At 38.5% G+C, this 24,773-nt stretch overlaps 1 protein-coding gene across 1 annotated transcript in view; it reads left to right on the plus strand.

Moving 5' to 3' along the window:
- Window positions 1–8,596: 8,596 nt before the first annotated feature.
- Window positions 8,597–24,773, plus strand: part of PGAP1 (post-GPI attachment to proteins inositol deacylase 1) — a 54,593-nt gene continuing 38,416 nt past the window's right edge. Inside the window, exons 1-4 of the mRNA XM_016219324.2 lie at window positions 8,597–8,750; window positions 14,945–15,098; window positions 17,139–17,314; window positions 24,499–24,670. Coding sequence (XP_016074810.2) covers window positions 8,604–8,750; window positions 14,945–15,098; window positions 17,139–17,314; window positions 24,499–24,670 — 649 coding nt within the window. The 5' untranslated portion in view covers window positions 8,597–8,603. The remainder of the gene's footprint in view (window positions 8,751–14,944; window positions 15,099–17,138; window positions 17,315–24,498; window positions 24,671–24,773) is intronic.

Consider the following 24,773-nt stretch of genomic DNA (forward strand, 5'->3'; position numbering starts at 1 on the left):
AGCTGCTGGGCTACACTGAGCAGGCGGGCACTGGCACATACCTGTCTGCCTACAGTCTTAGTAGCACGTGACCCACCCACAAGACACAGAAAAGAAATAACAGCTGGAAAATCAGGGCTAACTCCTCTCAAACATACTCTGCTGGCTTTGTCTCTGCGCAAAAATCCAAAAGGGTATTAGTCATGCAGAACCTCTCAGAGGGGAGTTCCTACAGCCTTCATAATGTGACTCATTGGATTGAGGTTTTTGAGAACAGCAGGACCAGGGACCCTTCTGTGCACCCATCTTGGCATTGGCCTCTGCATCATCCAGCAAGCAAGCCTACAATCTTCCCATATGCTTTCATATTTTGGGGGCTTTGAAGCAGAGCTTTAGCAGCAGGCAAGTGCACCCCAGAGAGGCCTTAAGAAGCTGTAGGTCTGCGGTGGGCCTTGCAGTAACAGAGGGAGAACGGGTCACACAGCTTTAGGGACAGCCACTAAACAGAAAACCAAAAACATGCTGGACAGCTGCCTCAGACCATGGGTGTGATGGGGGTTCAAAATCAGCTGTCCACAGAAATTTCGTGCCTTCACTGAAATGTGCTTCCCTTGGAGGACTCCCTCACCCTTAAAAAGGGAAACAAATAAACAAACAAATAAACAAAAAAACCTTCCACTATCATCTGCTGCCTGTAAGGAAAGTGTACTCCTCTCTCCTTTTAAGGATTTACCACCTTCTTTAAGTCAGTATTTTGTGCCATACATCATGTTAGCCTTTTGGTAGAAAGATGATGGTCCTTATGTTCAACGAATTGTTCATCTTTCCCTTTTCCCTCCCTTTTGGTACTAGGAAAGTGTTTTACTGTAGCAAGTACTAGTTTTTCCAAATAATCAAAGTTCTATGAAGCTCATAGTAATAATATCTACTTTTTTTTTCAGTGCCTATTACATATCAGGCACTTTAAACAGATATCTGGAATCTTCCCAGCAATGCCTAGGGTAGAATTATTATTCTTATTTTACAGATGAAGAAACTGAAGCTCAAAGAAATTAATTTCCCAAATCATAAAAATAGTCTAAAGTGAAGCTGAACCAGGCCTCCTTACATTATGCTGATAGTCGAGAAAAGTTCAGTTTGGAATTTGAACTCCTTGGAAACCCCCTCTGCTTCTTACCAAGTCAAAAGTAATTCAGCATTAAAAAAGCCAACTAACCAATGAAAAAAGTACCCACAACAATTCTTCCTAGAAATGTCAATTTGCTTCCATCTCCCTCCCCTTTTTACTGAGATTGTGTCTTAAATGGGCATTTGTCCCTCAAGTATAATAGAAACCTTCTGCTAACCCTGTTTTTTTAACATAATATTTTCTAAATTTGATTTTTTCCCCTCAGTTGCCTAGCACCAGGACCAGGGAAGGTATACATTAAGAATTCTATAGATGAGACACTGATATGGTAAGAAGGGCAACTGTAGAACTTTGTTCAGGTGTAGCTTCTGTTACAGCTCTATGAATGTCCTAACATGTGAGTGGCTATTATTTGTTCCCTTGCCCTCTAAGAGGAAACTTAAAATTCTTAAACATGAGTAGTCTATATTTAGTCTTAAAATTCCTTATAGAGATTTCCTGTATCTATATATGTTTGAATATGCTTCATGAAATATATTAGGTAGCTATTTTAAAGGAATCTATTAATAAAATTAGTCATGATACTACATCAGGCAGTGTCACAATATTTCATATATATTGCACAATGATACTAAATAGACAGAACTATAGTTAAATTGATGCACATGCTTAAGTTGAATTATGCTTAAAGCCTAAGTTTTCTGCTATTTCACCATTAATAACATTTCTTGACCAATATCTGATGAGTTTGGAAAATCCGAAAATCCATGTTAGCTAATGTTAACATTCACAGATACAGAACATTGAATATGGAATATTGAATTAGAGATTATCTAGTCCAGGAGGAAACAAACTATGGCCAATAGGCCAAATCTGGCCTGCTAGTTTTTTGTAAGTAATGTTTGATTAGAACAAAGCCACACTCTTTTTTTTAAAAGCCTACTGTCTACAGCTCCTTTCATGTTACATCAACAGGGCTGAGTAGTTGTAACAGAGCCCTCATGGCCCACAAGGCTGAATACATTTATTATCTGGCCCTTTACACAAAGTTTGCTGACTCCTGATTTAGTCCAGCCTCCTCAATGTAGAGATGACACATTTCTAGACCCTTTGTTATTTCCATAGGTCTTATCAAGCTCTGTACTTTGCTTAAATATAAGGATATGTGCTTTAGCCAGACTCGCCATCTTTTCCTGTGTGTGTTACCATTCTCAAGACGAGTACATATTTGTTTCACATGTTGGTATCCTCTTTTAATATAAAGTCTTTTATGTTAGCTAATTTTCTTTTTAAAAATTAGTCAGTGTAACGTTGGTTAATAACACTGTGTGCATTTTAGGTGTGTAACTTTAAAATACAACATACGTATACTCCATAGTGTGCTCACCACCCGAAGCCTAGTCTCCTTCCGTCGCCGTATACTTAGCCCCTTTCCCTCTTCATGCTTCTCCCACCCTTCCCCGCTGGCGACCACCATTCCCTTGTCTGTGTCTGTGAGTTTGCTTGTTGTTCATTTGCTGCTTTTTGTTTTATATCCCACATACAACTGAAATCATACAGTTCTTGTCCTTTTGCGTCTCATTTTACTTAGCATGCTACTTTCAAGATCCATCAGTGCTGCTGCAAATGATAGTGCATCTTTCTATGGCTGAGTAGTATTCCACTTATGTATGTACCACATCTGCTTTATCCAGTCGTCCACTGAAGGACACTCAGCTTGTTTGCATATCTTGGCCACCGCAGTGAATAATGTTGTAGTCAACATAGGCATACATATATCCTTATGTTTTGTTTTTTTTTTTAAATTTTTGAGAGAGAGAGAGGAGAGGAGCGAGAGACATGGATTTGCTGTTCCACTTACTCAGGGACTCATTGCTTGATTCTTGTATGTGCCCTCACCAGTGACTGAACCCACAAGCTTGCATATCACGATGATGCTCTAACCAACGCAGCTACCCTGCCAGGACCTACAAATAAGTGTTTTAGATTTGGGGGGTAGATACCCAGGAGAGAGCTTGCTAGGCCATATAGTAGTTCTATTCTTAATTTCTTGAGAAACCTTCATACTGTTTTCCATGGTGGCTGTGCCAACTGACATTCCCTCCAGCAGTGCGAGGGCTCCCTTTTCTTCACATCCTCCCCAACACTTGTCATTTCTTGTCTATTGATAGCAGTCATTCTACGAGGTGTGAGGTGATCTCTCATCATGGTATGATTTGCATTTCCCTTATAACTAGAGATGTTGAGCATCTTTTCATATACCTGTTGGCCATCTGTGTGTCTTCCTTGGAAAATTTTCTATTCAGGTTCTCTGCCCATTTTTAATTGGGTTATTTGTATTTTTAGTTGTATTAGCTCTTTATATCCACATTTTTTATTATTAGCCCCTTATAGGAGGTATCATTTGCAAATATCTTTTCCCTTTTCATTGGTTGCCTTTTTGTTTTGTAGATGGTTTCTTTTGCTGTGCAGAAGCTAATTTTCTGAATTAATACTTTATTCTCCAAGTCTTTTTCAAAAACTTTTTCAATTACAAGTTATTTTACAATAAGTAGTCTACCTTGGCTATTACTGTTTACAAATGTATTTGAACATCACAAGATTTGTATTTCATAGTAAAAGGCACAAATATAGCTAAAACCTTTAATTAAAGTATAGCATATTACTTAAATAAAAATATTTATTCAAAACCACTTATAGAATACCTCCAATTATAAGGCCCTGTACTGGGTTTAGGTATTAAAAATAACCAAGACCCCCTTACAGCCCATGCCTTTGAAGAGCTAGAATCCTTTGTCAGAAGTGGACATATAGGCAGAAAACTGATAAGACCCCAACCAATGATTACATTGTTCTGTACCATTAGAATTATCTGAATTTCAGAATTCATTATTTGAAAATATTAATATGCCTTCTAAAGCCTCTTAAATAGTACTTCCCTTGAAGCAAATTTCTATTGTGCATTTCACTCCAAAGAGAATACTCTGGCTTTAACTAAAATTTTAAAATAGAGGAATACTGCTTTTTCTCTCCCAGCTTTATAATTGACACATAGCACTGTGTAAGTTTAAGGTATAAAACGTGTTGATTTGAAAGGAATATTGCTTTTACAAAACACACAGCAACAGTAAGTAATATAATAATGCTAAACCAAACTTTTGTTATCTCTAGCTGCTATTTTTCAGAATCATTTACTCTTGGTTGAAACAAATCTATGGATCAAAGAACAACATTATAGTGGTATTTTGTTCTATTGAATGAAAGTCCAATTATTTTTCCCCTTGACACCTGTATATTTTTTCAACCTGTCCTGCTCTCTTTCATATTTCTTTAAATAAAACACTTCATTCTAGAAGTCTTTATCCTTTACTTATATATTCCCATTACTTTCTTATAGTGTTCCAAAGAAAGTAAGTTAAATCTGAGATTCAATAATTTAAATATTTGATGGTTCTGAAGTTAAAATATATTAGGTTATTCAGCAAATGTACATAGTGCTTTATATTTAAAAGGTATTCTTAATCTTTGAGGACAAATTTAACTGTCTCTACAAGAAAACTAACATACAACCCAAAAAATTAATTTTGGGGGGCCTGGTTTTAATAGTGAGAGACAGCACAAACAATGGGAATCTGAGTTGCAAGGCTGACGGTATGCTGCCTTCACTGAGCAGCGATGGAGACTGAACTGGTGAAAACAGGGTAATCCGCTTGAAAACCCTTATTTTGTTTTTGATGATCTATTCTCGGTTTCCTTGGAAACAGAGCTGGCAGCCACAGAGGTGCTGGCATTATTTTCTTTCTTTTTTTTCCCCTTTTTCATAGCTTTGAAGCATCAAAGAAAAGGTGAGGTTTTATTACTGTAATCTGTACTCTCTAACTTATTTTCAAATAAATTAAAAACAAATATTTATTGAATGCCTATTGCATATAAGGTAGTAGGAGGTAAAACCAACAAATTTGAGAAAAGGCTTTAAACCAATTGATTGAAATAAATTAGCCAATCTATTATATATTTAGGTGTTTTGTTTTTTTTAAGAAAAAGAGAAAATAAAGTTTATTTAAGAAACTATAGTGTGAGGCTAGTACACTGTGACCAATATAGTTTAGTGAAATTAGTTTTAGAAAACAACTAGATTCCCACACCAGACAGGACATTCCTTCTTCCTCTGAATAAAAACTAGGTAAGCTCGGCGGGCGTGGCTGAGTTGGTTGCGTCACCCCATACACTGAAGGGTCACAGTTCAATGCCCCGTCAGGCACATGCCCAGGTTGCAGGCTTATCCCCAGTAGGGGGCGTGCAGGAGGCAGCCGGTCAATGGTTCTCTCTCTCATCAATGTTTCTTTCTCTCCCTTCCTCTCTCTCTAAAATCAATAAAAACCTTTTTTTTAAAAAAAAATTTCTGTTAATACTCATCCAAGGATATTTTTTCCATTGATTTTTAGAATGGAAGAGAGGGAGGGAGGGAGGGGAATGAGGGGAGGGAGGGAGGGAGAGAGAGTGGCAGAGAGAGAGAAACATCAACGTGAGAGAGACACTGACCGGTTGCCTCTTGCATGCCCCATCCGGGGCCAGGGATGGAACCTGCAACCCAGGTATGTGCCCTTGACTGGGAGTCAAACCCCTGACCCTTTGGTAAGCAGGCAGATGCTCTAAACACTTAGCAACACTGGCCAGGACAATAAAAACATTTAAAAAATAAACTAGGGACTGGGGAGGGGGATGGGATGGGGTGGAATGGGTCATTGGGGAGAAAAAGGGACATCTGTAATATTTTAAACAAAACACACACACACAAAAACCCCAAAAACTAAAAGTTAGGTATTATGAAGGTGGTTACTATGTGTGGAAAAAAGTCTTTGCCTCCAGTAAATAAAGCAAGCAAACAAAACCTAATGGAGCTTAAACAAACCTAACAGGTTTTCTGAAAAACTGTTATATTAATGAAGTTACTAAGTATTTCCGTTGAGGAGTGATTGTCAAATGACTATATGATCTTTTCCTTTATGAAAAGTTGCATTAAGTTTAAAAAGCCACACCTTTAGGAACACTGACTGAGATGAGGTGAGAACTACAGGTGATGGTTGCGGGGAGGACTTTTCTTTTTTAAAATTAGTAAGACCTAAGCATATTTATATGCTTCAGGGAGGAAGGATAGAATGGGAAAGATTGACAGGGACTTTAACTTGATAGAACTAATTTCCTGAAGAGAAAGAATAATAAGAGATTTGAAGGAATATGCACCCGAAAATCAAAATTATCTCTGTGAATATGAAGATAGAATTATGTACTAGGGAGCTTAAAAAGAGGTGGTTTGAAGAATAGGAAAGTTGACCAGAAACATATGTATTTCTGAACAGTAATTCAAATAATTTTGTCACTTTCTCCAGCAGAGCTGACACATTAGTGTCAGAGCTCAGTGCCAGACTATATTCACCAAGGTTGAAAGTTTATAAGCAGAGTGGGTTTGAAAGACAAGAGTGCAGGAAGTTGATAGCACTGGCAGAGGGGGGTTGAGTGATGCTCAGTAGTGTTAGTTTAGATATGAAAGGAAATGAAGCCAGGAGTGGGGTAATGATAGGAAAAAAGTAAAAAGGTAGGAACACAAAGATTACAAACATAATCCATTGACTCTCTATTCTGCTCCTTTCTGAGTGGACAATAAAGGCAGTAGGTTGCCACACTCATGAAAGCTACCAGAGGAGCAACTTTGTCATCTTCAGGTTCAGGGTTTTCTCCATGTAGCAGGGGCATCCGGCAGGGTAGATCCTCTTCACTCAAAATGTAGCCCAGTGACCAGCATCACTGGCATCCCTAGGGAGCTTGTTAGAAATGCAGGGTCTTGGGTCCCACTCCAGAACTAGTCAATCAGCATCTGCGTTTAAACAGAATCTCCAAGTGATTCATCTGAGCATTAAGTTTAAGAAGCACAGGGATGAGAGAGTGCAGACTGACCCTTGGTTTATTTGTGCTGGTCATGATATGCCAGGAGAAACAAGGAACAGACATTCTGTCTGTGATGTTCTCAAGCTCCCAGACTCAATGTGTTCCTTTTTTCAAATGCATAACTTAAATCCTTCTCCAAATGATTTGTCATCCCTGGCACTAACTCCTCTCTAATCCCACCCCACATCCCAGGTGCTCTCAAATCTGAGTATCAGGGTGTTGTATAAGGTAATCTATAAGCGTTCTTTTAGGCTTAAAATTCTTTGATTTTATATGTATCACAGCCAAACTTCCTCTGCACAGAAATAATACCAGAAAATCAGCCCGAGTGAAATGCCATTCAGTCAGTGCCAAAAAATAATTCTAAGGGGAATTTTGCAATTACACACACACACACACACACCCATCTGCTCTTGGGTCTGCTTTCAAGAGTTGATACTTTGGGGTTTTTCCTAACATTCCAGTGTTTTGATGCTGCTATACATGATTATGAATGGTTTTTTGAGCTTTTACCCCCCTCCTTTGTGCAACACCAAACCGAAACTCTTCAAAATGAATTAAGTCACTTGGGAATCTGAGTAGAAGCTGGAGCTTAAATTGCCTCCCTACGTTAATGTGGAACCAATTTCCCAGGAGGCGGAGGTTCTGGGGAGCAAGGCAGTCAGCGGCCAACTAGATCCCGCAGATACCTATCGGGGGCGTCAGTGGAAATGGAGATTTTGGTACCGTTCCTTTAAAGACTAACAACGGCTTTTCTGATCCAGGCTTTCATTTTATACCAAGAACAGAAACCAGTGCACCTGCTGGTGGTTTTTTATAAGCCGGTGTTTTTATGCGCTGTTACCTCCTGGGCAGACGTCGGCGGTCAGAGCCAGGGGGAAGCCACTGGCTCCCCGCTGCCTAACTGGTCCCGGGAGCGGGGACTGTGCCGTGAGCGCTGGAGACCCAGAGCTGCGGAGGCCTGAGGCGCTTCAAACACACTGAACGCGAAGGGTTTTTAAACTCTGCAGGGAGCGGCGTTTCAACGTGACGGCTCTGACGTCCCCCTCCCCTTGCCGGGTCAGCCCACCACCATTAATTGCCTGTCGGTCTCCAGGCTCCCCCCCGACCCCCACCCCCTACCCCTTCTCCCTCCCCGCCTCCAGGGCTGCCGCGCTCCGCCCCTCCCCCCGCTAGTCCCCCCGCTCCCCAGTCTTCCCCTCCAGCCCGCCTCTCAGGGCCGTCCCTGCCCCCTCCTTCCTCCTCCCTCTCCTCGCCCCTCCCCCGCTCCCCCTCCAGCTCCAGCTCAGCCCACCCGCTTTCTGCCGCCCGGTCCACGCTCAGATTTGCGCTCCAACTGCAATCACCACCTCCTCTCTCCCAGCGAGACGCCGGGCGGAAGGCGCGGCGGGCCGGCGCACGCAGGCGCACTGGGCGGCCGGCGCGCGGGCTGCTCCGAAGTCCGCGCAAGCGCGCGCTGCTCGGGCTCGGCTCCCGCGCGAGCGGCCGGGAGGCTTTGGCTCTGTCAGGGCTCGGGGCCCCCGGCGGGAGCGGCGGCGGCGGCGGCACCATGTTTCTTCACTCCGTCAACCTCAGCAACCTGGCGTTTTATGCCTTCATGATCTTCATGGCCACCCTAGGGCTGTGGGACGTCTTCTTCGGCTTCGAGGAGAACAAGTGCAGTATGAGCTACATGTTTGAGTACCCGGAGTATCAGGTGAGGTGCCGCCTTCTCCTCACCTGGGCGCTCGGAGGCTCGGGCTCCTCCGTGGGTCTCCTGTGCCTCGGCTCCCCGCGCCTCCCCGGCCCCCTTATCCCAACCTCGCCTCTGTTTCCTCCTCCCCGGGAGGCTGCAGAGCCCCAGTACTTCCCTCACCTGCCCTTTGTGTCCTTTCTTTACGGCGAGGTGCTTCCTAGATGGTTCCCCGAGTATCCCGGCTGCCCCGGTCGTTATTGCTCCCCTGTCCCTCCGCCCGCTTCCAGATGCAGTACCCGCTGGTCGCCCCCAACCCCCTTCATCCCCGGAGACGCAACCTCAGCCCCTCTCTCTAAATCCCAACCCCACCTTCCCGCGTTCCTGCGGTAACAGGTGCCCCTGGACCTTCCTTTGCTTCCCAGGCGCCTCAGTTCTTCCCCTCTCGCCCAGTGATTGACATGCCAGCTCTGGCTGTTCCAGAAAAGGACCGAGCTTGCAGAGTGTGTTGGCTCGATAGCTCCCGGGGCTGCCGTGGAGCCGCGAGGGTTTTACCTCCGTGTGAACGGCCGACCCGATGAGTAAACTTGAGGCTCCCTTCCGTGAAGACCGCGCGCAGCCTCCAGTTTCCTAGGTTATGGGTCCGGACTTGCGCGTGCACGCCTGTGTTTATGCATGCTGCCTCTTGGCCATTCAATTCAAAATCTGCTTCATGGTGGTATTTTTGTTTTCTCACTGTGCTTGCTATTTAAGACAGACCCGGCCCTTCGCTCTCTCTCCCATCGCCCCCACCTCTTACGCCCCTTTTTGAACGTTTTCAGTCACAGTTGCTTCATTAGTTCAGCAAAGGAGAATCTAGAATTTCATTCACGACCAGCTGTAAAAAGAGATTGTGACAAATTACACAGCTGTCCGAAGAAATTTCTCCCGAATGATTCTTTTATTTCTAAACGCATCTCCTAATTAAGGAATACATATTACAATAGCCCCCTACCGTAAAACGTGTATGTACTGTAATACACGTTGATAAAACGCATCTGTAGTGTACTTTTAAAACCATAGCAGATTTTTTTCTTTAAGGTGCATGATGCCGACTGTGATTGTTTCTGTGAACAGATCATTATGGAGGAACATATTTGATTTTATTTAGATCTTAAAACTGCTTAAGGTTTAAATTGCTGATGAGCTTCCTTTCCCACGGGCAAAATTCTAGTTTAGATTTCATTTGTTTTGAGATTTTTACCTTCTTTTTGCATGAGTGGTTATAAGGGAGTGGAAGCATTTGGTATCAGGTGCTACTGAAGATTTTAACGTTACTGTTGTCTCTTAATTTCTAAGCGAATATGCTGGTTTATTTTTATCAGAGTCTATGTATAGTTAAATATTTGGGCTTCTAGTTTAGATTTTTCAAACCTGAAAATAGAACCCTTATCAATCGCCTTTGATTTTTATGTGGTTTAATAATCAGGAAACTACCAGTAGATTGAAGTAGGTCACTTCAGCTTTGTACTGCATTGAAGAGTTTGTTTAAAATAAAATTATTGTGGAACAGTGTACTGATTCCCATTTATTTTTAGATTGCCCACAATTATTGAAGCTCTTTTAATGTTTTCAGTAGTAGAAATTGCTTAGTGTTGGGAACAAAGCATATGGACCTCACAGATGCGTTTCATGCCTCATAAAATTGACTGGAAAGACACTGAAATTAATGTAGCTCATGCAAAAGATCTATTTGGCTTTTTTTTCCCCTGTTGTTGTGTTTGTATTTACTTACTTTGATTCAAACTGTCTTTTTGAGGTTTTACATTCTGTTAATAATTTGTTAGTACAGTAATAATTATAGTGGCAGTTTTTGATCCACATTTTTTGGTAGAGTTTTATTTTTATGATGTAAAAAGCTGTGTTAATTCACTATAGTATTTATATTTGACTCTGTCTTTTTGTTGTACACACTAGGTCTTGCTATTTTACAAATAAGTTAAAACCTGCTTATAGAAATGAGTCATTTGAAAACAGTGAAATTTCTGTTAACTGAGGTCATTCTATTAAGAACCAATGGTTTTTAATGAATAAAAGTGTTCTAAACTTATTTTATATATTGCTTACTTTTAATTATATTTTATAGTAAACTCTAATTGTTCACATTCATTAGATGGAGTGCCCTAGTCGTTGAGTTTTCTTCTCTTTCCTGATGTCTTTCTTCTTTTTTTATTGCCTATTTGCATATTCTTTAGCCAAATTTTAGAAGAAATGAACAATATTTGAAACATACTCAATTTTATTCTCCATTTGAAAAATAAAAGCTGGGATAGGAATTTGAAACTTGGTAAAAATGAAGTTTTGAATTTAAAACTGTTTGATTATCTCTATTCATTCTCTACCTTTGGTTTTCCTAAATTTGCTTATTGAGAGTTAACCGAACATCACACTAACCTACCAGGCAAAATACACATTATCCTTTAAAGCTTTTTGCCTTCTGACAGCAAGGCAAAGCTTTCATATGGTAGCAAACAGTTTTGGTCAAATTGTAGAATTGGAGAAGAAACATCTTGTGTTGTTTTCTCCCATAGAGTAATTTATTTACCTGCCTTCAGATATATGATCTAACAGTTGCTCTTTGAAAGAAAATGTTGATGTTGGAAAATACAAATCACATATTTTCTTATTAAGTCTGATGTTTACTTAGCAAATCATTTATTGAATGACTGTGTCAGGTATATTCTAGATACTGGGTAATGGGTGAGAGGGAATTACAGGTGAATCAGACCTTGTGCCTTTAATTTTCATCTTTATAATACAATGGGGAAGACAGGAATGTAATGAATAGTAAAAATGTGCTACATGTTATAATTTCACTGTAAGAGAGGGTGTACAAGGCTCTTCACAGAAGAGCATTCAGGTTCATCTTAGTAGTCAGAGGCTATAGAAAAGAGGTAGTGAATTGGGCTATGGAGGGTACATAGTTCATAAAGTGCAGAAACAAGAAAATTGCAGGAATAAAGAATAGCATTTGTGAATAAAGAAGGCACCAGGACACATTGCATAAGCAGTATGTAGTATGTTACCATTTATGTAAAAAGGAGAAAACCTATAAACATGTTTTCATGTATATATGTAAAATATTTCTAGAAGCACAAACTGCTAACATTAGTTGCCTTCTGGGTAGAAACCTGAATGGCTGAACGACCACAGGTATGAGAGAGAGCCTATTCAATTAATATCCTATTGAATCTTGACTTTTGAAACATTAAAAATAAATTTTAAAACCTGGCATATGTAAGTTATAAGAAAGTAGGTAAGAATAATTAGAGCCAGATTTTAAGGACCTCTTTCTTAAGCTTTTATCATCTCTATATGCAGTAAAGAAACACATAGGTGTATGTTTTAACAAGGTATTTCTTTGACAGCAGTATGGATTATGGATTGTAGCAGGGAGATTATGACAGGGAGAGAGGCTGGTCTGAAAGATTCAGTTGTCCCTAGGTCTTTTTATAAAGCTGGAGTCCTCTAAGGGTGGGGTGGGCAAAGGGCTAAGAGCTAGCTCTTTGTAAGAGCTTAAAAGCTACATTCATTTTGATCAAAATCTTTTTTTTTTTTTTGGTTAATTATAGAACTTAAACTTTGTTTTGTAGGTTTTTTTTGTGTGTTTTTTAAAAAATATATCTTTATTGATTTCAGAGAGAGGAAAGGAGAGGGAGAGAGAGAGAGAGAAACATCAATGATGAGAGTCATTGATTGGCCGCCTCCTGCATGCCCCCGACTGGGGATTGAACCCACAACCCTGGCATGTGCCCTAACCGGGAATCGAACCCGGATAGCCTGGATCCTAGGTTGATGCTCAACCACTGAGCGACGCCTGGCCGGGCTGCAGTGTTTTTTTTTAAGAATATCTCTTTATTGATTTCAGAGAGAGGAAGAGAGAGGGAGAGAGAGATAGAAGCATCAATGATGTGAGAGTCATTGATCGGCTGCCTCCTGCATGCCCCCTACTGGGGAATCAAGCCCACATCTGGGGCATGTGCCCTGACTGGGAATGGAACAGCAATCTCCTGGATGGTAGGTCAATGCTCAACTGCTGAGCCACACCTTTCGGGCTATTTTGCAGTTTTAAATCACAATTAAAAGGGATAGCTCATAAAATAAAGACTTTAGTTTCTTAAATCTGTTTTTCTAGCACTTGGAAATTTTTGTCGTTTGAAATGGGTCTAGGTTAGAGATAAGAACCTGTACCAAGGCAGAGTCAAGAGAGGGTGGACATCAGGGGCAGGATTATGGAGATAATATTTAAGTGTAATGGTAATTGATCTTAATTAGAAGTCTTTTGGGGGAATAGGGGTACTCATTTAATATAATCTATATAAAATAATTAGTTTAAAATATATTGGAGTACTGTTGCTGTGTTTTCTTTTTAAGTCTCTTGATCCTCTGTTTTTTCATCAGCATCCTTTCTGTATGCCTGTACCTTTTCTGTCCTTAATCTGGTCAGTATCCTTCCTGTTTCTTCCTGCCACTCACCCCCAACTTGAACTCTGTTTGAAAACACAGTTTTCAACTCCCACTTCTTTTTGTGTTTATTTTATTCTACCTTCCTTTTTCCATCTCTGCTTTTTGCTACTCTATATTGTATGCATTCATATTTTTTTTAATACACACTTTCTCATTATAAAATTGATTTTATAGTAGTATATTATGAAATATATCAAATACGCTCTTTTGCTTGTTTTCCTGTCTCCAGGGAATTAAATATTTCTTTTTTGATATATTTGATAGTTTCCTGTTTTTCTAGGTTAATTTTCAACTATTTCAAAACTTTGTTTAGCTACTAACCTAAAAAAGAATAATGATCTAATACGCATGTACTGCTATTATTCTATCAAATGGTTCACTAAATTGGGAGGGATTGTCTCACATTTTCTTTTAGCTTAATTTGTACCTAAAGAAAAATATGCCATTTTCATTTTTGATTATATAAGTGCATAATCAGTATCAGAACTAATTTGAGTTAAAGTACATGTACATATATAAAGCAAATAATGGGGTTTGTGTTTCTCTATTTTGAGAATTTGAGGAGATAAATAGTTGCTAATATCTTACACAGTAAACTCACACTCTTTAAAGATGTTTTCACGATGTTATTAGCACAGGTTGTTTATGGTAATACCCTCAAAGGAATATTCAGGAATGTGGGTGAATAATCAGAATTCTGGTTTTTTACAACAGTGAGATTTTACAGTATTCATTACCATTTACAGTTAAAAAAATTCATTCAGTAGTTGAAATTTTTACCAAGCATATGTGTAGCACTGCTAGATCATTAAATCTATTGATATCAAATAAAATCTGTTCAAAGTGACTGGTTTCATTTTTAATGGTTTCTTTCATTGAAAAAATGAGCAGAAGAGTTTATACTTTACTACCACTTTTATAGATACCTATGTCTTTGGGATGACATTAAGACCTAATTTATATTTTGTTGAAAAAAAATTTATATAATATGAATTGCAATGTAGTTTAGGGCTTGCTGATGAACCATGCACCTGGTTTGTGAAAACTGAAACAGATGCTAATCCATTGGAATGTTTATGGTAGGAAGAGTGTACATGTCTTGACCAAGACATGGCTATACGGTTCAGATTAATTTGTTAAGCACATTGTAGGTCAAAGCATATTAAGTTGGGAGGTCAGAAAACTGCATTATAAAACAAACTTGCTTTCTGTTGAATGATGTCACAGCTAGAATATGTAGTGGGGCCTGAGTAAAAGGAGAGACATTACAAAACATTTTAAAATAGCAAAAAAAAATTGATTTGATAATGGAAAGCTTTTATCATTTCTAAGTATAATTGATACTGATACTAAATTAAATGCATTTCCAGTTACGTGAACATGTAACTTGCTGACATCTACCAGTGTTTTTCTGTTCACTGTCTATTTTGAGTAATTTATATTTATTAGAATTTCAGGTAGTCCTATTTTATGATTTCCCGAAGACTGCATGGTTCAAAACTCACATAATTCAAGACTAATTCTCCAAACAAATAAACTAAAAGTAGAACTTGAACTTGTTATGTGCATTAAGTGCAGTTTTATCATCAGCAATATTTTTACATTGCACTATTTGTATAATTCAGAATTGGGTATGTTGTGGCTAAATTGTATTAATAAAGTTGATTTGAGTAAAATTGCATTTTTCATTTTATTTATTTTTTTTGCTGTAGAAAATAGAACTTCCAAAGAAGCTGGCAAAACGCTATCCTGCGTATGAATTATATCTTTATGGAGAAGGATCCTATGCTGAAGAAGACAAAATTCTCCCTTTAACTGGTATTCCAGTTCTCTTTCTTCCTGGTAATGCTGGAAGTTATAAACAAGGTAAGTCTCAGAAGTAAATTTTGAAAGCTATAAAATGCAATTCAAGAGTTTAACAGATACATACTCTATGTTAAGTACCATGTTAGGCATACTGGAAACACAAGTATATGGCATTTTGTCTAGGAAAATATGTGTGAGAAATACATAGAAAAGAATGTTGCCCTGGTGGGTTTGGTGTGGTGGTTAGAGTGTCAGCCCATGGACTTGAAGGGTCCCGGGTTCCATTCAGGCCAAGGGCACATACCTGGGTTGCAGGCTCGATTCCAGGCCCTAGTTGGGGCACATGTGGGAGGCAAGCAATTGACGTCTCTCTCTCACATTGATGGTTCTCGTTCTCTCTTTCTCTTCCTTCCCACTCTCTCTGAAAAGCAATGGAAAAAATATCCTTGGGTAAGGAGTAAGAAAAAAGAAATTAAAAAAAAAGAATGTTGAAGACCACTTTGCCAAAAATAAGGAGGAAAAGAAGATAGAGCGGGATGGCATAAATAGGTGATACAGGGATTCAGGAATCAGCAGAAGAAAGAGGCTTATATTGGAAATGGTGGGTGCAGAGCACAGAACCTGAAGTGTTGATTAGAGAAATAAATCGTGGTTTCTGTTATGCTGACCAAGAGAAGAGATTGGTTTCTTTCTTTCAAAGCTATTTAAGTTAGAGAGATTTAAATTTCTGGTCAAGATGACAGAGTAGTAAATGCTGTGCTGGCCTCCTCTCATGACCACATCAGAATTACAACTAAATTATAGAACAACAGCCCTTGAGAACCACCTGAAGACTGGCTGAACAGAACTCCTGTATCTAAGGATATAAAGAAGAAGCCACATTTGGAGTGGTAGAGGGACAGAGATTCAAAATGGACTGGTCCCATACTCACATGTGGCAGTTAAGAATTGGGAGGGAGACATGGCTGGAGTGAGTCAGTGGGTAGAGCATTGGCCTAGGGACCAAAGAGTCTTGGGTTCAATTCCTGGTCAGGAGCACGTTCCTGGGTTTCACGTTCGTTCCCGGCCTGGTTGGGGTGCATGCAGGAAGCAACCAATCAATGTGTCTTTCTCACATCAATGTTTGGTCCGCAAGCCTCAAACCAGAAGCTGGCTTTTAGCGTGCCCTGTAACTTTTGCTAAGTAGTCCCAAGTACTCCACTAGTGGCAGCTAGCCTTGGTTCACAGCATAACCACTCCCAGGCACCTTCAAGCCTAGCACAGGCAGCTACCAACCTCAGATTACTCCTACCAGGTGGCCCCGGGCCAGACACAGGCAGCAGCTGACCTTCGCCTGCCCCTCTCCAGAGGCCTCAGAACACACCTGGTGGCTAGCTTCCTACCACACCAAAGCACTACTCAATCAGTTCCACAATGACATGCCCACAGGGTAGGTTTGACAGGCACCAGAGCCCCACTAAAGCAAATTCCTCAGCCCCCAAACAATAGCTTGTTCGCTATAGTCATGACCAGTCCTCACAGCCAGTCAGCTGGAGGGTCAGCCCTAAACACAGATGTGACAGCAGTAATCAGGGCTCAACTACAACAAGAAAGTACACACAACTCACACAAGGTATACCCCTCGAAGCATCTATTGTCTGAAGCTGCCCCCAAATCCCTGTACTGGGTCTGGAACTGACCTGTTCACCTTTTATTTAATTAAAAAAAATCTTTAGGACACAAGGCATACACCCTCTAGGTTAGTTTGTTCTTCTAAATTGATACTATTAAAGGATGTCTCGAAATCATTTTTTATATTCATGGTATGGGATAAAGTCATTTGTTAAGAGACAAGAATGTATGAAACCAAAAAATTTTGCTTGCCTGGCCGGGCATGGCTCAGCGGTTGAGCGTTGACCTAGGATCCAGGCGATCAGGGTTCGATTCCCGGTCAGGGCACATGCCTAGGTTGCGGGCTAGACAGCTGATCAGTGATGTTTCTCTCTCTCTCTCCCTCTCCTTTCCTGTCTCTGAAATCAATAAAGATATATTTAAAAAATAAATAAATAAATAAAAATAAAAAATTTTGCTTAATATGCACTTTACCCTTTTCCTTTGCAGTTCGTTCTATTGGCTCTATTGCACTGAGAAAAGCAGAAGACATTGACTTCAAGTACCACTTTGACTTCTTTAGTGTGAATTTCAATGAAGAACTGGTGGCACTATATGGTGGAAGTCTTCAGAAGCAGACCAAGTTTGTACATGAATGCATTAAAACAATCCTCAAACTCTATAAGGTAAGAGATAAGCTTGCAAATCAGTAGTGATCAACCTACTAGCATCTTTCTTTTTCAAAGGAACTAGCATAATTTAAGTCATTTGTTTATATGGAAGTTGAAGCAAAGATGGCAGAAAGGTTTTTTTTCTTCTTTTGTGTGTGGGAGTCTGTTTTGAACTCAGTGGTGGTTTTTGAAGTTTAAATTGAATTTACAGGAAATCTTTCTTGTGGTGAATTTGGGGGGGCATCTTTTAACTTATAAATTAGGAATGCAATGTATTTTCTAAAAACCATTAGTTTGAATTTCTGTTTCTAGTTATGACTGTATAGTTGTTTACTCTTCTGTAAACAACTATAACACTAGTTAAGATACCTGAAGTACATGTCTTCAATTGTTGGGCATCAACCAAGGTCTGTATTTCTGAAAGAAAGATAATACATGAAATGAGTTCCATAATTGCTCTGGCTTTCTGCCTAGAAGCATTTTCTAGGCCATGGGGCAGGTAGGTGGAGATCAAGCAGAGCACATTGTATCACTGAGCCGAAGAAGGCAGAGACTGGAATTTGGGGCTACTGAAGTTGGCTAGATTACTGATCAGGGTGTGCTGTGCGAAAGAAAAAAACAAGGCAGAGATAGGAGCTCTAGAAATTTTCATTTTTCAGTCTTTGAATGCTATGCTGTATATACACAGGTCAAGAAGTACAAGGCAATGGCATACCAGGGAGGAAGTGATAGGGTATGTCCACCTAAGGTGCAGTTTAAAAGAGCAGTAAAACAGAATAAATATCATTCTGTGCCAGCAGTTCTAAATAGTATCAGAGATAAAATACTATTAGCTACTTGGGTGAGACACTTCTTCCCTTGGTATGTCACAGTGCAAGTCCTAGCAGGAAACAGCTACTAGGAAATTGTGAGCAGAGTTGAGATTTCAGAGGCCACATAGTGCTGGGAAATAGTTCTGACCTGCTAGAGCGGAAAGATCTATTTGAACACGTTGGGCATTCAAATGATACCCCAGAAAGGACATAATTAAGGACTACTCCAGCCCTAAAGTAAAAGCTACTCCAGTGTCCACCTTAACAATGCTTAAATACAAGCCTCAAAAAATATCAGTTAAGGATTTAAAGAAAAGATGCAGATAACAAGGGAAAAGATGGAGAATCTCAGCAGAGACATGGAAACTATTTAAAAAAAAAAAATCTACAAACTGAAACCATAAAGGGTGGGGCAAAAGTAGGTTTACAGTTGTATGTGAAACACAGAGTTTATTTTTGTATTATTACTTAATAACTGTTGTATTATTTTCCGTAAGAACAACTGTAAATCTGTTTTTTCCCCTGCCTTGTACATATCAGAAATGAAAAATTCACAAGATAAGCTTTGAGCAAATTGAACACTACAAAGAATAGATCATTGAATTTGAAGAAAGGGCAATAAAAACTATGCAAAATGAACTAAAGTAAAAACAATAGGTAAATCCACAGAGTTGGAGATTTCAACAATCCTCTCAATAATTGATAAAATAGCCCTGGCCAGGTAGCTCAGTTGATTGGAGCATTATCCTGATACTCCAAGGTTTTGGGGTTGTTCCCTGGTCAGGGCACATAGAAGAAGCAACCAATGAATACATAAATAAATGGCACAACAAATCTATATTTCTCTCACTCTCTCTAAAATCAATAAATTTAAAAAATACTTGATAAAAGGAAAAAACAGAAAATCAGTAAGGTATGGAAGATTTGAACACTATTCCCCAGCTTCACTGGTTTATAGAACACTACATCTAAAAAGTGTAGAAACTATGTTCTCTTTAAGTGTACATGGAACTAACATATGCCATATGCTAGGCCATAAAACAAGTCTCTATAAATTTCAAAGGATTGAAATTATACAGGGTTTATTTTCTGATCATAGCAAAATGAAATTAGAAGCCACCAACAACAAGATATCTGGAAAATCCTCAAATATTTGGAAATTCCTTCTAGCTAACTCAGAGGTCAAACATAAAATTACAGGTGAAATTTGAAAATGTTTTGAACTGAATTAAAGTGAAAACACCACACCGGAATTTGTAGGATTAAAGTAGTGGTTAGAAGAAATAACTAGTCTTAAGTGCTTATGTTGGATAGGAACAAGGTTTAAAAGCAATTATCTAACCTTTCAACTTTAGAAGCTAGAAAAAGAAGAATAAAGTGCACTCTAGAATTCTAAGGAAACAATACAGATGAGCATTGAAATCAGTGAAATAGGAAACAAACTAAAGAAAAAATAGATACCAATGGCTGTTTTTTAAAAAATATCTATAAAATTGATAAACTCATAGCTGGACTAATTTTAAAAAAGAAGAGGAACACAAATTAATATCAGGAATGAAAAGGGGACATCAATAGAGAGCCTACAGATATTAAGAAGATATTAAGGGAATATTATGAAAAACTTTATACCAATAAATTTGACAACTCAGATAAATGCACAAATCCCTTGAAACATAAATTACAAAACAGACACAAGAAGAAACAGAATCTGGCTAGCCCTCTATCTGTTTAAAATTTTTTGAATTTGTAATTAAAAACCTTACTTCCAAGAAAAATCTAGGGCCAGATGACTACAGTGGTGAATTTTATCAAACATTTAAGGAAGAAATAATACCCATTTTATACAAACTCTTTTAGAAAATAGAGGAAGAGATAACACTTAGCAGTTCATTTTAAGAAACCAGCAAATCCTGACTATCAAAATTAGACAATGACATTCTTTGAAAATAAGGACCTAGTATCCTTCATGAACATAGATATAAAATCCTCAACAGAGCCCTGGCCGGTGTGGCTCAGTTAGTTGGGTGTCATCCTGTGCACTGAAAGGTTGCTGGTTCAATTCCCAATCAGGGCACATGCCCAGGTTGCAGGCTCGATCCCTGGTATGGGGAGGGCAGGAGGCATTAATGTGTCTATTTCTCTCCCTTTCCCTTCCTCTCTCTCTAAAAAAAAAAATTTTTTAAAATCCTTAGCAGAAAATTAGCCTGTCAAATTCAGAAATATTTTAAAGTTTAAGACATCATGACAAAGTAGGATTTTTCCCAAGAATGCAAAGTTGCTTTAATATTCAAGCATTAATCAGTGTAATTCATCATAAGCTCATTACAGTAGATGAAAATGCATTTGACTGCATTCAGCACCCGTTCATGATTAAAAAAACAAAATAACACAAAGTTCAGCACAGTAGGAATAGAAGCAAACTTTCTCACCCCTAGGAATTGTATTACATATAGTATTACGGGAGGAAACAAGTCATGTTAGGTTAAGGACCATTATGTATTTGATAAAATATTTATTGAAAAAGATAAATAGGCAATCACAAAGTGAGATTTATTTTTATAAATGTTATTCACAGTAAATAATCAAATGTCTTTCATTTTTCAGCTTCTGTCTGCTCCCACCACCTCTATTCAATATTGCACAGAGGTCCTATCTAGTGTGATAAGGCCAGAAAAAGAAACAGAATTAAAAATTAAAAGATGAATTAAAACTCTATATTCACAGATGACATAAATATACAGGAACATTTAAAGGAATTTATAGAAAATTATTAGAATTCATAAGTGAATTTAGCAAGGTTACAGAATAAATGGTCAATATTAAAAAAATCAGTGAACAAATGGAAAGCAAAATTTTAAAATACATTTATAGTAATGTAAAAATACAACTCTTATGGATAAACTTAATGTAAAATTTGCAAGATATGTACACTGAAAACTTCACATCTGAGAGAAATGAAAGAAATCTGAAGTAAATGGACAGACCAACTTCATGGGTTAGAAGACTCACAATGAAGATGTAAATTCTCCCCAAATTGACCAATAGATATAATACAGTACAAATCAAAACACCAGCATGTGTTTTTGTGAACTTGACAAGCTTACGTGGAACTGCAAAGAACCTTAAAAGCCAAACAGCCTTGAAAAAAAAGAACATAAGTTGGGGGACTGACCTGCACTACCTGTTTCAAGACTTAACTATGAAGCCATTGTAATCCAGCTGGTGTGGTATTTCTTTGCATCTAGAAAATGAAATGTAGACATCATGATTTTTTGCATAAGCCAGCATTTTAAAATTATTTCTACAGCAGGCGTTTTTTTACTTAAATCTACACTGAGTATTATAGAAGAAAACAAGCCATATTAAGTACGGAATATTTTACATATCTGATATTTATTGGATAGATAAATAAGTCATGATTACAAAGTGAGATTTCCATAAATGTTCACAATAAACAATCATGTGTTTAATGTTATATATTAGGTACTTTTCCTCTATTTTGTTTTCAGATTTTCTCTAATGACTACATATTAAATTTATAATAGAACTAATAAACTTTTTAAGTTGAAGCTTTTAGTAAGATTTCTATAACAAGTAAATATAATAGGGGTGTAGAGAGAGATGACTGAATCTTGTTGAATGGATAGGATTTGGGTGTGGGAAAGTGAGAGGACATTTTAGATGGAGAAAACCTTGGGAGTCTGCATGGAAATACAGCAATGAATAAAACAAATGCAGGCCCCCATGGCCTTTATGTTCTAGTGGGGAGAAGCAGATAGGAAACATCAGAAATAAGAAAAATCCATACCATAAATGCCAGGAAGAAAAATAAAACAGGAAGCGGAGATAGGGAGTTGAGGATAGCCCAGCAAAGACCTCTGTTGAGGAACAGACAATGTAATACAAATTAAGAACATGAGAGAATAGCTCGTTTGCATATCTAGGAAAAGAGTACTCTAAGCAGAGGAAACAAATATATGAAGCAAGCACACGTGTGCTGTATTTGAAGAAAAACAAGGAGACTGGTATGGCTGGAGTAGATAGAGTAGAAAGAGAAGTTGGGGAGAAGGCAGATTATAGAGCCCTGTAGACAATTTTAAGAATTTTGCCTTTTATTTGAAATGATATGGAAAGCAGCTGTAGAGGTTTTTGAGCAGAAGAGCGACATGTTCTGATTTAGGCTTCAATAGTATCATTTTGGATGCTTCTGAGGATAAACTGAAGGGATGTAAGGGCAAAGCAGAGAGACCAGTTAGGAGGCTATTGTAGTGATTCCGGCAAGAAGTAATGATAATTTGGATCAAGTTGGTAGCAGTGGAAGTGATAAATGATCAGATTGGTGTAAATCTTAAAGGTTGAGGCAACAAGGTTTAATGGCAGATCAGATATGGAGGGACAATGTGAGAGAAAAAGAAGAATTAAGAATGACCCCACATTTTTTGGCTAAACAGCTAGAAGGGTTGAAATGCCATTAACTGAAGTGGAGGGAAATGGAGGAGGAGCAGAATTGAAGGAGATTAAAAGTTTAATTTTAGACAGATTGAGTTGCATGCTCAATATGCCATTGGAGTTCAAAGTTAAGAGTTCAAGAGAAGACTTCCAGTCTGGACATAACTAAGAGATGAGGGGAGATGAGAAAGAACGAGCAAGAGACTAGAAAGGAACAGCTAAGGGAGTAGAAGAAACAAGAGAGTATATTGTCAAGAAAACAATATACAACGAGGCATTTAAAGAGGAAGAAGGGATAACTGTATAAATTACTACTGAGAGGTCTAGTAAGACGAGGATTCAAAAATTGGCCGTTAGATTCTTTGGTGACTTGATAAGAGCAGTTTTGGAGGACTGTTGAGGTGGAAGCCTGGTTGAAATGGGTTTAAGAGTATATGGAAGTTGAGAAATTGGAGACAGCAAGTGCTGCACAAATAACTGTTTTTGAAGAGTTTTGCTGTGAGAATATGTAGGGAAAGATGTGGTCACTAAAGTGAAAGTGGGAGTAGATAGAGAATTGTCTTTGTTTTTTAAGGGAAAATAATATATATACTAGCGAGAATGGTTAAATAGAAAGGGAAAAACAGTGATATGAGAAGAAAGTGAGAAGAATTTGCTGGAGTAATGTCCTTGAGAAGGCAAAAGGGGATGGCTTTCCGAGCACATGTGTAAGGTTTGACTTCTGCTGCGATCACGTCTGTTCTGGGGATCACCAAGACCATCTCCAGGCTCTGTAATTCTCCAGGAGGACTCACGGGACCCAGCATATAGTTAGTTGTATTCATGTTATGATTTATTACAGTGAAAGGATACAAAGCAAAATTGGCAAAGAGGGAATGTACATGGGGTGAAGTCTGGAGGAAATGCAGGTGCAAGTTTTCAAAAGTCCTCTTGCAGTGGAGTCACACCGGATGCATTTAATTCCTACAGCAACAAATTGTGACATGTATGAAGTGTTGTCTATGAGAGCAACTCATTAGAGATTCAGTGCCCAAGATTTTTATTGGGGGCTGGTTATATAGACACCCTGTGCCTACCACATAACAAAATTCCAACAGAAAGGACACTAGTGATCAGCATAAAGGATATTGTTTGCACAGTTTTAGCATAGTGAGCCATTGTTATCATTTAGGGAATGATGGGAACCCTCCCAAAATCTAAGGTCCCAGATTGCAGAGCAGAGCCAGCCTTAATGCAGTCCATTCTAAGGATAACAGTTTCAGGCCTACTGGGTTAACTGTTTTCTGCACAAGGTCCAATTTATTCAAAGTAACAGGAGAGAAAGCTTAAATAAAGGATTATAATGGAAGATGATGAGCAAAGGCTTGGTAGTGGAACTGAGGATACTGTGGAGACAGGAAAGATTTTTTTTAAATGCAGTACTTATTTAAGGAATAAAATATGTAATTGTCAGTGAATAAATGTTATGGAATTTTGGTTTATTTTTAAATACAGGTGCATAATAGGAAAATAATTTGATAAGATATATCAATATGATGAGGTATTATGTTACTAAGGCAACTATAATTTTTCTGGCTTTTTTGTGGTATTTCCAATTTTGAATAAATGACCCTATAAAATCTAATATTCTGCTATACACCAAATATAATTACACCTCTAACATGCACTATAACAAGTGGTAAAACATGATTCGCTAGACCCAAGTTTTCTGATTTTGGTTCAGAAATTCAAAGAGCTATTAAAAATGTTTGGCAGAACACAAAATTGTATGTATGTACACTAATTACAAGTATATGAATATGTGTTTCTGTATCTTATGATAGGAGGTTGGATAAATAGTTTAAATTTTTTGTATAAAATTGCTTGTTTTTAGAGAGAAGTATTTAGTATTGTTATTTTGATACTGTTAATTATGCCTTGGTGATTTTTTTTTAATAGGGTCAAGAATTTGCTCCAAAAAGTGTGGCAATAATTGGTCATTCTATGGGTGGCCTTGTTGCAAGGGCATTGCTTACACTGAAAAATTTTAAACAAGACCTGATAAATCTTCTTATTACACAAGCCACCCCTCATGTTGCTCCTGTGATGCCTTTAGATCGTTTTATTACAGGTGAGTACTGTTACGTAAACACTGACTGACTTCCCCATTGTTGTTTAGAATAAAATTAATCCTTGCTGCTACTCCCTTTAGAGTGTGCCACAGATTCATCCAT

The sequence above is a fragment of the Miniopterus natalensis genome, chromosome 8, assembly GCF_054644295.1.
Source record: "Miniopterus natalensis isolate mMinNat1 chromosome 8, mMinNat1.hap1, whole genome shotgun sequence".
Classification (NCBI taxonomy): domain Eukaryota; kingdom Metazoa; phylum Chordata; class Mammalia; order Chiroptera; family Miniopteridae; genus Miniopterus; species Miniopterus natalensis.